Source organism: Calliphora vicina, chromosome 1, assembly GCF_958450345.1.
Source record: "Calliphora vicina chromosome 1, idCalVici1.1, whole genome shotgun sequence".
In the NCBI taxonomy this organism is placed as follows: Eukaryota; Metazoa; Arthropoda; class Insecta; order Diptera; family Calliphoridae; genus Calliphora; species Calliphora vicina.
The window spans coordinates 46,482,488-46,497,447 of NC_088780.1; the positions used below are offsets into that span (position 1 = coordinate 46,482,488).

A 14,960-nucleotide genomic window follows, 5' to 3' on the forward strand; every position below is an offset into this window, starting at 1 on the left:
GAATTAATTCATTCGATCCTTTGATATTGGCACACATTTTCTAAAGCTAATTTTTAATAGATTTAAATTGAAGAAAAATTTAAGAATTAAAGCTAAATTATGAATTAAGAACAAATATATTGATTCAATAATGAATTAATTTAAAAAAAAAGAATTCAATAAGTTTGAAGTACTAAGGAATTAAGCCTATGAATTAATTCGTAATGAATGGTTTAATAGAATGTTGGGAATATCAAATTTGATTATGGCAATCGAACTTTTGAACCGTTGTTTTTAACCCAACTATCTTTGCCAAAATAAATATATCTAACATTGCAGTACACTGTTCAAATACTGCACTGACAAAACAGGTTTTCTAACTTCAAGCAGTTCACGAAAACTGATAACTGCCTCTGTTTGTATGGTGTATGAACTTAATTAATACTTATTTCGTACTGGCAATCGTTACGAAGATAAATAACCGATTAATGATAAACGTTGTATGATGTATGTGAAAACGTTTAAAATTTAATGTTTTCTAACTTCAAACTGCTCACTGGCACTGATATTCGGATGGAGATGTGGCTTAATTAAAACTTCTTTCAAAAAGGATAACCAAACAGTGATAAATAAAACTGTAAATTCCATAAATTGTATTTGGATATGTGTTTGTTTGTAATTTACAGTATAACACTTAAACATAAATAAACATACATAAAGGACCTAGGTCATCCCAACATAAACATCGCACTCAATCTGTAATTAAAAAAAAAAAATAAGGAAATAATACAGAAATAAAGTTTAACATACAATTTTGATTTACGGAAGAAATAAAATGCTATGATGAACAATGGCTGCATGAATATTGCAAAGAGATAGAAGAAGAAATTTTAAAGAAGTTATAGACTTGAAATTATTTAGTAAAGTATTTGCAGATTGATTTAATTAATGTATAAAACCTAAATTTTTCCGATTTCAAATTAATAAAAATAGTTTTTGCTTTTTTATTTATCACATAATTTTATTAAATTTTATTACTGAGCATTAGTTAATTAATTTTACTACTTAATAAAATGTATTGATTAGTGTATTATTGTTAATATGTTTTAAGGAACAATATATTAATTTTATAAATATGTAAACTTTTAATATTATTATTATCAGTAGCATTTAAATAATTAATTTAACACCCATTAACACCAAGTATGGTTATGTTTTAACTAATAGTTATACTGACAGATTTCTTACAAAAATAATTTAAACCGACAGTATAACAGTACTAGTTTACACCCAACAGACTTCGTGGTAATAGTGTTAAGTGTGGTAAAATTTTTACAATTTGAAAGTACTTGATTGACATTTTTATATTTAAACAAAACATCTGTCAAACATATTAAAAAAAACTCTGATAAGGGGCCGTATTACCACATTCGTAATCGAATGAGTTATAGTATCGAAAAATTATGTCGATATCGAAATTGTAATAAAATATACTAAATTTTTTGCACCATATCGAATGGCATAATCTCGAATAATTGGTCGATTATGGATGGCGACCGAACTTCAGTTGCGTTGTCAGTTGCCTAAATGATATTACAGATGGAAACTGGTAGCTATCATTTCTGTTGCCAAATTGGCAATCAGAAATTTGTGGTTGTCCTCTGGCAACGCAACTGAATGAAGTTCGGTTTATATAAGAAAATTACGATCCGTATTACTCGATATCGAATGCGGTAATCATTTAAACGATTGCTAGAGAACACAGCCAAATTTATGTATCACAAATTATTAAAGTTTTTGTTTTATTAAATAATTAAAATAAGAACAAAAACCACAGCTCACTGAAAATACTCACTGTCTCACAAATCGACATTTTAACATTTTAATAAATCTTACAAAAAGTTTTATTTTTATATTATTTTATTATAGTGAGTATCGATCTTAAAATATATTGCAAACTTAAAATAACTATAATTGTTTAACGTTTCTTAATATTCTTTAAATAATTTGGATAAAGTTTTACTAAACTAATTTAAATTTAATTAAATTATAGAATTAAACATAGAATACATATAAGAATTATAAAATCATAGAAAAGGAATTAGAAAATTACTAGAGATCCAATTATTTGTGTATAATTTTTATTAGAAAATATTTATTTTAATTCTTGGTTTCCTATCAAACAATTTTGCAGATGTGAAAGCAGTTTCAATTATGTAAATTGTAGCTTTCAGAGTAGCAGTAATTTATGAGATTTTAATTTATAAGCATTAAAGTAATGCAATCTTATTTCAAATTGAACTTTGGAACACAATAATAAATTAAGTTTTCAAAATCATTTCAAATTTTATTTCTTAGTCATTCCATTAAAGAAGTTATTACGAGTTAATTATAGGCTTCAAACGTAATGAATCATTCAAGTTTCCCCAAATTCAAATCTATTACAAATTGGCTTTAGACAATAAACCAAACAAAAACAAATTGATTGAAGAAAAAAATGTCATTCAATTTGGATTAGATTTGAATTAGAGCATCCAATTAATTCAATTTAAGCTTAATTCACTAATATCTTAATTGAGAATTAAACATTTCAGCAATTCATTCCATATAACAATTTGCAACACAACAAATTTGAATAGAAATCATTCAGTTTTGTTTTTGTTTAGCTTTTAATAATTTACCAAATGAATTTAATAATATTGTCCTAAGCATATTTGTAATACATTTTAATTGAAGAAAAATCTAATCATTAAATAAGTTTGAGTAAGTTATTTTGTAAAGGATAAGGAATTAAGTCTATAAAGAATGAGTTCAGTAGGAATTAAGCCTATGAATTACTTTGTAATGAATTCTTTAAGAGATAAACATTTGATTTTGAAAATTGAATTAAGAATAAATTATAAATTAGCTGAAAAAATCCACATTGACTGACACCACGGGAAAACATAAAAACTTTTGTGTAGCCGTTTGAAAAAAAAATTAAAATAATAATGGAAATATGGAACTGAACCACTGCAGACATCTGTATGTTCGTTGGTATGTCAATAGATAAGGATTTCATACCTTATATTATTGTCAGTTGAGATGTGATATTTAAACATAAAAGAAGCATTAGTTGATCAATGAAGACCACCTTGCGGAACAACTTTTCTGAGATTTTTTGATTTAATAAAACAAATTTAATGTGATCCCAACTTCTTCTTAACATTTGTAAATAAATGTCTACAATGTAGCGTAAACAAATGTAACATTTGCTGAGATTTCGTTCTTTTTATATAATTTTTTCAATTTTCAAACTTGAAGGACCAATTTCGAAATAGAAATTTGGAACATTTTTTCAAAATTACGAACTAAATAAAATCAATGGCGTAATAAATATAATTTCAAAATTGTTGTTAATTACAAAATATCAAAACCAATTGTAAACAATTATTTTTCTTTTATATTAAGAAATTTATTCGAATGTTATTTTCATTTGTATGCAATCTAAATTGATTTAAACATTATCCCGTGGTGAGGTCATAAATTTCCATTCTTTTGTCGTGAGGAATCAGCGTTCTAGGTAAAGGGCCTGATTTAGATACAAATTTTGAAATGTTTGTATGGAAATTACTCAGTTTTCAAATTATTTTATTTTTCATTAAAAAAAACTTGAAACATTTTACCGGTCATATTTCTGAAACTTTTTCGAAAATACTCGAATATGTAAACAAATTATAATTTATTTAATTTTTTAAGATTTAATTAATATTAAAAGTTTCACTAAAATTAAATTAAGACATATTAAATATATATAGAGTTTTTCTTTTGAATTTGAAAAGAAATTATAAATGATTTATAGATTTTAGTACAAGATTACAATTTAAATGTTTTATGAATAATAAGTTATAAATATATGAAGTTTTCTTTTATTATAAAAAAAAATATAGTTTTGAAATGAACTTAAACTTTTGTATTTCTTGTGTTAAAATTGGAAAAAATTCTTAAAAACGACACAATAAAACCATTATCATTTAAATGATTAATCACACTACGCCACATAATTAAAGCCATAGAAGAGAACGATGAAAATGTCGATGGTATAGTAGAAGTTGTTAAATGTTTAATAGGAACCATAGATGAGGACTGATGCGATGAGGATGATGGTGTAGTAGTATGATTTGGCAGATTGTTAATGGTTTTAAAGCGTCGTTTTAGCAAATATCAGTTGATGAATGACATGTAGTTAGTAAAAATTACATAATTCTCTACTAACCGCGCACATAACTCTTGTCGTACGGTGGCGGTAAATTTATTGGCCACCACTAAGGCAGTGGTAGAGCCGAATACCAGGTTGTAAAGTAGAACGATTTGGAAATTGCCCAACCATTCGATGGCACCAAAATCACCCAGTAAATCGAAATTGGTAATACCTGCAAAAAAGAAAACAAATTAAAATTTGTTTACATCCTTAGTTAACTGTTAACAACTAACCTATAATACGGCTAAGTAATGGCAGGGCTGAACTTAAAATCAACACTAATGCACAATTGAGTATCAATTGTGATAGTGAGGTTTTACGCCTTTGTGGTCTTACATTACGCATAAAGGGCATGGTATAGAAACCCACCGCCGAAGTGGCTCCCAAATAAAATATCAGACACACTTCTAGACCTGCGCCAAATGGACCTAACTTCGACAAAGAAGTTATACCCAATGTAAATTGCTAAAATGAAATAAAAATATTTATTATAATCTCGTTTTCATAATTTAATTAATCAAACATACCCTGGTACTTAAAGGCAATGCCTTAATGCCAATCAATAACTCCAAAGTATTCTGCACCACCAACAATATGGTAATGCCCGTAAAGAATAATAACAACAACATGGCCAATGGATAGACAAAATTTCTTTGAAATGCTGATGATTTCTTAAGTTTTTCCAACTCTTTACGTTCAGTTTCCAACTCTCTCAGTCTTTCGTTTAATTTAGCTTGATGATCATTAATATCACCATTCATTGGTTTTCTTTGTATTAAATGTGATAGTGATGTTCTGGATGATAAATTATTATAATAATAACTAAAATTAGTTTTACTTTGCTGTGCATGATGATGACCATTTAGCATGTTGTGTAAAATATAACTGCCAGTTGCTGTATCGTATGTGGTGTTATTGGATGAAAATGTACCATTCAGAGATTCGTTAATGCTAACATTTTGTAGCTCTAAATTAGCTAATTTGCGCTTAACGCTGGCTTCTTCCATGTGAAAAGCAATGTACTCTTCATTGACATCACGCAACAGGTGTGGTTTAACCAAAACTTGACCAACAACACCAAAGAGACGTACAAAGCCAAAAGGTGTGCAAACTGTAAAGGAAAAGAAAACTATGGATAAATATAATGTATGTAAATAAATTACAGTCGAACACTGGTTATAACGAACTTATTTTGTGGTCCCATTTGTGGTTACTTTTGTTTTAATACTAATATGCGAACTATGCTTCAATGAAAGTAAAATTAATCTTTACGGGTTCGTTATAAAAATGTTCTACCGTATTAGATTAATTACAATAGATTTTCTGAGCAAGCCAACAATAAGAATTGAAATAGTTAAAATGTTACGGTTGCGAAAATTTGGATTTCAATAACGGTTTTTTAGCGATATAGGTAACGGCATATAGGTTCTTTAGGTAACGGCATATTATTTCGAAGCTGATAACATCAATTTACATTCTTACAAAAATCTTAAATGTTTATACTTGATCATAAATAATGCGTATGACTCTCATGACCGCCCAAGAACGAAGTCTTTTAAAATTGAATGAAATCGGTCCACTATTTCACCTAGCCCCCATACAAATGTCCCCCGAAATAGGACGCAATTTGCAGTAGTATCAAAACCGAGTTTTTCTCAAAAACACTTAAAAATAAATGGTTTTGTGTCAGATAGAATCGAAATTATATATTAACCACGCTATACATATGACCGTTAGTGATACCGTTTTTGGTAAAATAAATAATCGAGGATGTTCTGACACTCGCATAACATTTGCGATTGTAACTTGAACTCGCAAAAGAGGTGTTCTGTAATGGATTTGAATTAAAGAAAACATGAACGATTTAATAAGGAATTGATTCTATAAAGAATGAATTCACGTTTGAAGTACGAAGGCGTGATGTCATGTATCAGCATGCGTATCTCTAAAGCCGTGATGGTGTGCTCTTTCATGGATGTAGCAATTCCAAAGTTTTTACTACAGGTCATAGTAGGAAATTAGGGTGGTCTGATTCCACAAATCTATATTAATAAAAATCATATGTCGTTCGTTGGTAATTGCATCAGTAGAGAACGGCCGGCCCGATTTAGACAAATTTTTTTTTAAATGTTGGTCATAGCCCAACTAATAACTTGGCCAATAAGCGTTTAATCAAGAAAAAGAGCTCGATTTGTGATCACTCATATTTCTGACCAAAAATTGATTTTTTATATAAAAACTCAAAATATCTAAATTCGCTAATAACTTGGCCAATAAGCGTTTAATCCAGAAAAGGGGATCGATCTGTGATCACTCATATTTCTTAACAAAAATGGATTTTTTTATATAAAAACTCAAAATATCTAAATTCGCTAATAACTTGGCCAATAAGCGTTTAATCAAGAAAAGCATCTCGATCTGTGATCACTCATGTTTCTGACCAAAATTCGATTTTTTATATAAAAACTCAAAATATCAAAATTCGCTAATAACTTGGCCAATAAGCGTTTAATCAAGAAAAGCAGCTCGATCTGTGATCACGCATATTTCTGACCAAAAATCGATTTTTTATTTAAAAACTCAAAATATCTAAATTCTCTAATAACTTGGGCAATAAGCGATTTATCAAGAAAATGAGCTCGATCTGTGATCACTCATATGACTCAATGACTTGTGTTGAATTAAATATTAAGAAAATTTATAAAAAAAAAAATTAGTATGAAAAAGACTTTTAAAGTAGCTTATTTTTGAATCAAAGGGTCAAAGGCAATCCCGCAATTCCTAAAAATTGGAGCGAAAATCCCAAAAATGGTATTTTTACAATTTTGTCTATAGGGTCCACATTTCCCTCGGGGCTGGGAAAATACTTTGGCGATAAATAGGCAACAGGATTTCCAAAGCTGCTTTTTGTTTTCTGATCCCAGTTTTGGGATTTTAGAACATGTGGCCCAAAGTTGAATTTTTGATAAAAAAATAGGTCAAATTCCAAAGGGCGGGGGAGACATATTCTAAGAATACGACTGTTATTTATAACAAAATGTTCTCCGTAAAGATATCTTTCAGAAAAACATAAAATTGTTATATGTTCTTAAAGAAAAAATCTTTGAAATCGGATAGGAAACAAAAAAAATGGCACGTGTTTAAGAATTTTACATGTCGAATGTACCTTACTTTGAGCACCCATAGCGCAGCCCCTAGATCATTTGTATGGCCCATTTTCATAACTTAAACTCGAATACTCCTTAAATACCAGATTTATTTCCAAAAAATGTTGATTCTGCTCCACTATGCAAGGTTACTATGACAATGATAACAAATTTTATAGCAACGACAATATAATTGTTTATTCTATTACAAAAATTTTAAACAAATTTAAACAATAGTCAGAAAATAATAAAACATACAAATAAATATTCAAAAACTTAAATTCAGCCGTAAAAAACAACTAAAAAATAATGAATACCTGTGGAATAGATGAAGATTTTTTGGACTTTGAATCAAAGGTCAGTCAAGTTATGAAATTGCTGGAAGACATAAGCAATGCAAATAAAAAAGAAGGCGATGAAGGAACATCTAAAAAACCGTAAGTTTAACCCAACTCAACTAACAGCTCAACACTTGCTTATAAAACTTACTTTTAGAACAAAAAATATAATGGATGAAATTAATGTAAATGATTTTATAATTACGGTTAAAGATGACCGCACATCAATTAACAAAAAATCAACAAACAAAATCAAACCAAACGATGATAATAGAAAAGATGATGTTGCCGAAATGGATAAATTTACGTTTATGAAACAGCTAGAACAAGATGCCGAAGAAAGAACTAAAAACAAAAGAGAACGTGAGAAAATAGCGCATAATTTTAGAAGGTGGGATGAAAACTAACTATTACTAATTATGTTAAATGTATAAAAAGTTAATTACACTAGAATTCCTTTTGAAAATAGTTTAGGTAATGAAGCTTTTCGTAAACAAAGCTATGAAAAAGCTATAAATATGTATACAAAAGCTATAGATCATGTTAAGGATAGCCCTATATTGTACAATAATCGAGCCTTGTCTTATATGAAGTAAGTAAAACTTCTAAATATCTCCAATTTCATGTGAACTGTTTCATGCTTTTGGTTATTTAATTAATTAATCTCTTACATTTAGATTGAAAAACTATAAACGTGCTATTATGGATTGTGATTATGTTTTGAATAAATTGGAAGAGAAAAATCTGCGTAGTTGGTTATATCGTGCTGCTGCTTATAAACGTTGTGGTGATGAAAAGAATTACGAAACCAGCATTAAATTGGCTCGTAAAAACAATCCCAAAAAAGCTGATTATATTGATGATTTTTTGGAAAAATTTGCTAGAGAATCAATTTAATTTTTTTATTACATTTGTATTACTTCAGAACTTTGATGCAATAAAAATCATTATTCGAAAATTGTATTTAAAGAAATCTAGTAGTTTTGTTTTATTCATGTCGCTTATTTTTTTTATATAAATTTTACTTCTCCGAATCCCCTTCCATTTAAGCCTTTCTTTATCTTCCTTCACTTTTAGCAAATGCTCCAGAATTTTGTTTTTCATAGATCCTTTGTAAGATTAAAGGGTTTTTATAGTTCAAAAATACGCTCTAGAATTTAATTTTAACCTCTAAACTTTTAGATCGATAATTTTGCAACGTGTCCTAGACTTCATCTAGAAGTAGAACAATTCATTGTCCTTGTCTTCATTGCAGAACTACGCATTAAGTAAATTTTATAGTTTAACATGTTACATAATCATATGCAATTCGTTCCCAAATAATAATTAATTTGGGAACGAAAGCTTCGAAATAATTAATTCTTAATTCCATTATCGATATCAAAATAAATTGTATCTCTATACATTCGTTAATGAATTCATTATGAATCAGTTCATAGGCTTAATTCCTTCATACTTAAAGAATTCATTCTTTATAGAATTAATTCCTTATTGAATGATTCAAAGCTTCTTGAATTTAAATACATTACAAAATAGCTTTAAAATTGTATTGCATGATAAAAACATATATATGCTGTTTTTCAAAGTACTCGTTCGCTATTGAAAAACAGCACAATAATAGAAACATAGAGCGAAAACTAGAAAAAAACTCTAACAAAAAAATTACTCAAAATAATCACACATACGAGCATAGAGAATAGACATAGAGCGGAAACTCTCCTGTCAAAGACCTAACTCAGTTGTCAGAAACCTAAGTGGTGAGAATGTATTTGTAGAAAAAACTATATGAAAACAAAAACAACACTCGTATGTTTCTCTATGCATACGAGCATGATACAAAAATACAGGTTGTTGGCTTGACTAAAGCGCCATCTCACCACCAGAGGCGCTGCAACCTGCTCTAGTAACAAACATAACGCGCAATTGCAGAGTTGTCAATTAAAAGCTTTTCTCCTCCTTTCACCACCTTTTCTTATACACTCTATCCCCTTTCCAAAGAAAGTAACACAATTATATATAGGCATATTAATTGCCTGAGTGATACTTCTCTTTTTTTAAAAAAATAAAATATTGTTAAACACATCGAAGCCTGAGAGATGCCCCATCATAATGTTCGTCTGCGAATTGATCAAGAATACTTCCTCTGGTTCTAGTATCGCTCGAATAAGCTGACAGCAAGATTCGGTGAAATCCCGTTTTCACTGTAGAAATAAACTTTTATTTCTACAGACGGACGGACAAGCTCTCTGTGGTAGTAGAAAACTTTTTTGAGTAATCTTTTTGTTTGAGTTTTTTTGTAGTTTCCGCTCTATGTATATTTTCTCTATGATTAAAACATACACATCTGACAAGTATTCGAATTATTTACAGAATTTTCTATCTTAAATATTCATTATTTAAATCACTGCGCACATTGCAATTTTTCTTACAATTTCCAAAAAGCAATTAGCACAGGTGTATAGAAAAGTATATAATGATTAAATACATAAAATAAATGAAAAAATCTTACAAATGCAACAACATTAATTAATATTAACAAAAACTAACTTACCAAGTAGCAGTAGCACACCCAAAAACGAAACACATGAATATAAAAATGGTAAATGAACGCTGCCCAAATCTATATATACAAAAAAAAAAGAAAAAAATAATAATAATTAATGACAAAATCAGATATGGTGGTAAAATGTACTATTAGGAAGGTATTACAATACACTGCACCCAGATAAATGATTGAAAATTACAAGCGTAAAATTTACAATAAATTTCCGGTGCAAATTTGTCTTTTTGTTTTCATTTACAGCGCAGAGATAATGAAATTAACAACTTACTTAATAGTGATAAAAATCCAATCTTTTCTGGATCTATAACAGCGGATAAAACATACGTAAGACCCAATACAACAAATGCCAACAGGCTAAATACTGTAAATGTTTCATAAACTCTGGGTATAATGCCTTTTTTATGACCAGAAAATCCCGTCGATTCTGTGAATAGATAAGCGAATGGCAGGAACACAAACAGGGAAAGATTGGAGAACAAAAATACATGATTCCAAAGACCTAAAAGCATAAACAGTAGAAAACAATTACAATAACATGAAGCTACCATATATGACGGTACGTGTGAGTTTTTACAAACAAACTAACCCACCTTGGATCAATGAACTATTTAGCCATTTAACGTAGTAACTATTTGGATAGAGTAATAACACTTCATTGCTAGCTATGGAGACGGGTAATAACAGTGCTGCTCCAACTGCTATTGCCATTGAAAATGTACAAAGCCATGAGCTGTAAAATAATAAATAAAAATATTACAATCAATTTAAACACAATGCAATATACGATATTTTTTATTTAGTTTTTTTTATAATTATCGATTATGGTTGGTGTGGTTAACGTGACTGCCATTTACTATTATTGGACATTTTATTTTACTCTTACCTTATGCGATACACTAATAATTCATCTTCATCATTGGAAAATAAATCATCACGATCTTTGCGTCGAAAACGTGAAATTAACACATATGATGCAAAATATAAAATAATTAAGAGGAGAAGAAAAATCTGTAACGAAACAAAGAAGATAAATTGGAATAAATAACGTGTTTATTTTATATGTAGCCAACTTATTTTCTTAATAATACACATGTAGATCAAGTATAAAATTGTAATCATTATTGTTAATAAATAACTAATAATTTTATTTTAATTTTTGGAAATCATAATTTTTAGACAAATTTATGAGTTATGCATTTTTGTTTATCTACTATCTTTACTGTTTAGACCTTATAATAAGTATTTAAATATTATAACTAAAATTGAAAACTATTTGCCACAGATTATTACAGATATGCAACAAATGACAGTTGTCAAAAAAGTTTTTAATGGTTGTGATTTGCAGTGCGAGAGAAAAATATAATTTTCAATAGGCAACGAGTGTGAAATATATTTGTAACTCTTTTCAAACCACAACCATTTTGACATTTTCTTTTGTTATTTTTTTATTGAAACCAGCTGATTCATTTCAGAGCCATGATGGACAAGTGTGCTCAAATTATAAAGAAGCTTTGTTTGAGTTCATGTAAGTGATCTTACATGCGGGTTCGGATGGTCTTGCAATTTCAAGATTTATGTCTCACGATGGAGCCTCTTACTTTCTATGTGGCGACATCATGTAAAACGTCTATCCAAGTCTATGACAAGGTTTGTGACATGTTCAGACTCTATGATGTTCACGTTAAGCGTGACAGGAAGACAGTTAACTTTTGATTTCATTTACTGGAATTATTTAAAAATGTCACCCGTTATTTAAAAACGTCACACAAATGTAGAAATGGTTAAACTATCGCTCAATGGCAAATCAAAATATTGATACGATTGTTATACAGCTGCTTATTATCTATTAATTTGTATGAGCACATTCTGTTTTCACTTATAACGAATTCTGTGAGTCCTAAGTATCAATAAGTTATTTAAGTCATTACTAGTTTTATTGATATTAAAGTATACGGTTGTGGTCCTATGTTAAAATTATCAGTAAAAATGCTATTGTTTAAGCAGAGAAGTGCCAGAATTTAGCATTTTAGATACTTAAACCAACTTGTTTCGATAGGTGATACTTTTACATTAAATGTTAGGTCGTTGATAATCATTATAATTTAATGTTAAATGACATCTCAATAATGTTATTAATGGTAAAGAGTGAGTCAGAGATAACTTATACATACTTGTATTAAGTTAAATAAAACTTAAACCGTTCAATATGAAAATTCTCAAAAATACATTTGTACATTTGAACGAAACAGTTGATAATTAAATCATTAATTAAAAGATAATATCTGATACATATAATTTTAAAAACTAACTTGATTAAACACAATTAAGTAAGCTATATTCGGCTGTGCCGAATCTTATATACCCTTCACCAAATTATACTTTAAAATAAAAATTTTTAATATTTTTAGGTAAACAAAATTAATTTTATTGCAGTTTTTTTTAATTTTTTGGAATTTTTTTTTTTAATATTTAGCGAAAAAAAACTTTTGGTGAAAAAAAATTCGGGTTAAACATTTATACGTCGTTGCAAAGGTCTTGGAAATATCTATCATTATATATCCATATTGTCTATATTAATGACTTAGTAATCCAGATATAGGTCAGAAATAGGTAAAAAATCGAGGTTGTCCTGGTTTTTTCCTTATATCTCAGCTATTTGCTAAGATGTATGAATCGTTTATGTAAGTAATTTGGGGGCTTCGGAAAGTTGATTTCAACAGACAGACGGACAGACAGACAGATATGGCTTTATCGACTCCGCTATCTATAAGGATCCAGAATATATACTTTATAGGATCGAAAAATTATTATCAAATTAACAAAAAATAAATCTAATTTAGCTTAAACTTTCAGCCTCGCACATAGTGACACAAATTCACTTTTTTTAATCAATTATTGTAATCTTGCATTATTGTAGCTCATTTACTGATTATTCCTTTGTTGATTACGAAGAATTCTGATATCAAATTGAAAACAATTAAAACTTAAACAGTAACACTTAAAAGCCTTATTTATGAGATATTTTACAATTAAATGTCCAAGGAAAAACCATTATACATATTATTAAACTATTCCCTAAAAAATTATTAAAAAATGTATACTGTTTACATGAATATACATAATACATAATATACATCTTATTTTAGCAATTAAATTTAAACTATCAATCAAAAAACCATTTCAAGTTTAAATTATTATCACATAATTTCATTACAGTTCTATATGCAATACATTTATTCATGTCTTTATAAAACACAATTTAACACACAAGAGGTCTTATAATTTGTTATCACTTGCAAAGTTAATAATAAATCTATTTATAAGAAAGCAATAGTCAAACCGACAAATGAATTGAAATCAATATCAGTAATAAAAAACAAAAACATTAAATAAATAAAATGTGTAGTAAAAGTCCCAAAGCCAAATGGACTTTGTAATGGGAAAATATCTATGGGTTGGCGAATGAAAGAAATTTTGAAAAATAATATTGTATAAAAAACAACAATTAGCAAAATAAATACAACAAGAGGTGGACAATAGTCAACTTGAAATAAAATAAAGAAAACACTTGTTGATAATAATTGAAAAGAAAAGTTGTTTTTCAGATGCGAAACAAAAATAAATTGCATACTGGCAATTAAAACCCCCCAAGATATTGAGATTCAACTAAATTAAGTGAAATATTTCTTAGCGCCAATTTAAACGAACTGGTTGCTGCTTTTAATTATTGTATTTTTTGCTGTTTTATATTTTTCTTCTCAAAAAGAAATCAAAGTAAAGGAAATATATCGAATTTATTTTGTATTTACAGTGTGGCATAGAATATCTTAAACAAGATATAGAACAGTTGTAATTCTAAAATTGAAAAATAAATGTTTATAACAACATAAATTCAATATTTCAATATAAACCTATCAATAATTTAGTAGGTACACACGTTGTAATGACAACCACATACTATATGCATTACTTATTAGTACACAAAGACGACACAACCTCAGCAAGTCTGCCTGATCTGAGCGTAGATCTGAGAGCAAAAAAAAACAAAAGGAACAACGGTTTCAGTTAATTACTAGTTTGATTTTAAGGAAATTTGTAATATTTTGTTTGTTAAACATATTCAAAAACTAAGTTGTATTTTCCTTAAAATATTCCAGTATCACTGTATCACTGAAAATACAACTCCCAGATTTAAGATGTATGACAATTTATTTGTTACTCTGTTTATTTTACATACAAATATTTGTTATGATTGCTGTCTTTCAGAAAAAAACATTGAAATGAAACGTAAAATATGAACAGATCTTATTTTTAAAATGAAAGTATATATTTATAAGTATATGGCAAACGTATAAACAAAACTAGCAGGCATTGTATATACTGGTATGTATAGGCATTATAGAAACTATTGTTTTATTTTGCCAGTGTTGCGATTTGCAATATTTTATTTAAACACTGTGGTTTTAAATTACAATTTGTATTATGACATATTTTTTCATTATTTGTTTACATAATAAAATTAGTAGAATTGCAAACATGTTTTGGAAAAGTAAACAAATATTTTGATCATGGTACGAAAAAACTTAAACATACCAAAATTTTTCCATATTTTAAAACTTGTATTGCACATCTTGACTGGCACTTTAAAAGTGTGTTTTATATTTACATATTTTGAAAAATTCCAAATTTTTGCA

At 28.2% G+C, this 14,960-nt stretch overlaps 2 protein-coding genes across 3 annotated transcripts in view; one reads left to right on the forward strand and one right to left on the reverse strand.

Moving 5' to 3' along the window:
* Positions 1 to 14,960, reverse strand: part of lili (LMBR1-like protein) — a 33,343-nt gene continuing 18,383 nt past the window's right edge. Inside the window, exons 2-9 of one of the 2 annotated variants that reach the window (XM_065510820.1) lie at positions 11,150 to 11,274; positions 10,857 to 10,996; positions 10,535 to 10,765; positions 10,255 to 10,323; positions 4,747 to 5,330; positions 4,453 to 4,684; positions 4,235 to 4,391; positions 1 to 735 (exon numbers count right to left, since the gene is read on the reverse strand). In XM_065510820.1, coding sequence (XP_065366892.1) covers positions 708 to 735; positions 4,235 to 4,391; positions 4,453 to 4,684; positions 4,747 to 5,330; positions 10,255 to 10,323; positions 10,535 to 10,765; positions 10,857 to 10,996; positions 11,150 to 11,274 — 1,566 coding nt within the window. In that variant the 3' untranslated portion in view covers positions 1 to 707. Of the gene's footprint in view, positions 736 to 1,881; positions 4,392 to 4,452; positions 4,685 to 4,746; positions 5,331 to 10,254; positions 10,324 to 10,534; positions 10,766 to 10,856; positions 10,997 to 11,149; positions 11,275 to 14,960 lie in introns of those variants that run through there. The other variant, XM_065510812.1, reaches the window with a different exon arrangement.
* On the forward strand, positions 7,597 to 8,659 carry LOC135959770 (sperm-associated antigen 1). Its single transcript, XM_065510833.1, has 4 exons — positions 7,597 to 7,802; positions 7,861 to 8,094; positions 8,173 to 8,295; positions 8,381 to 8,659. The coding sequence occupies exons 1-4, from the start codon at positions 7,675 to 7,677 to the stop codon at positions 8,598 to 8,600; spliced, it is 705 nt and encodes a 234-aa protein (XP_065366905.1). The 5' UTR covers positions 7,597 to 7,674; the 3' UTR covers positions 8,601 to 8,659.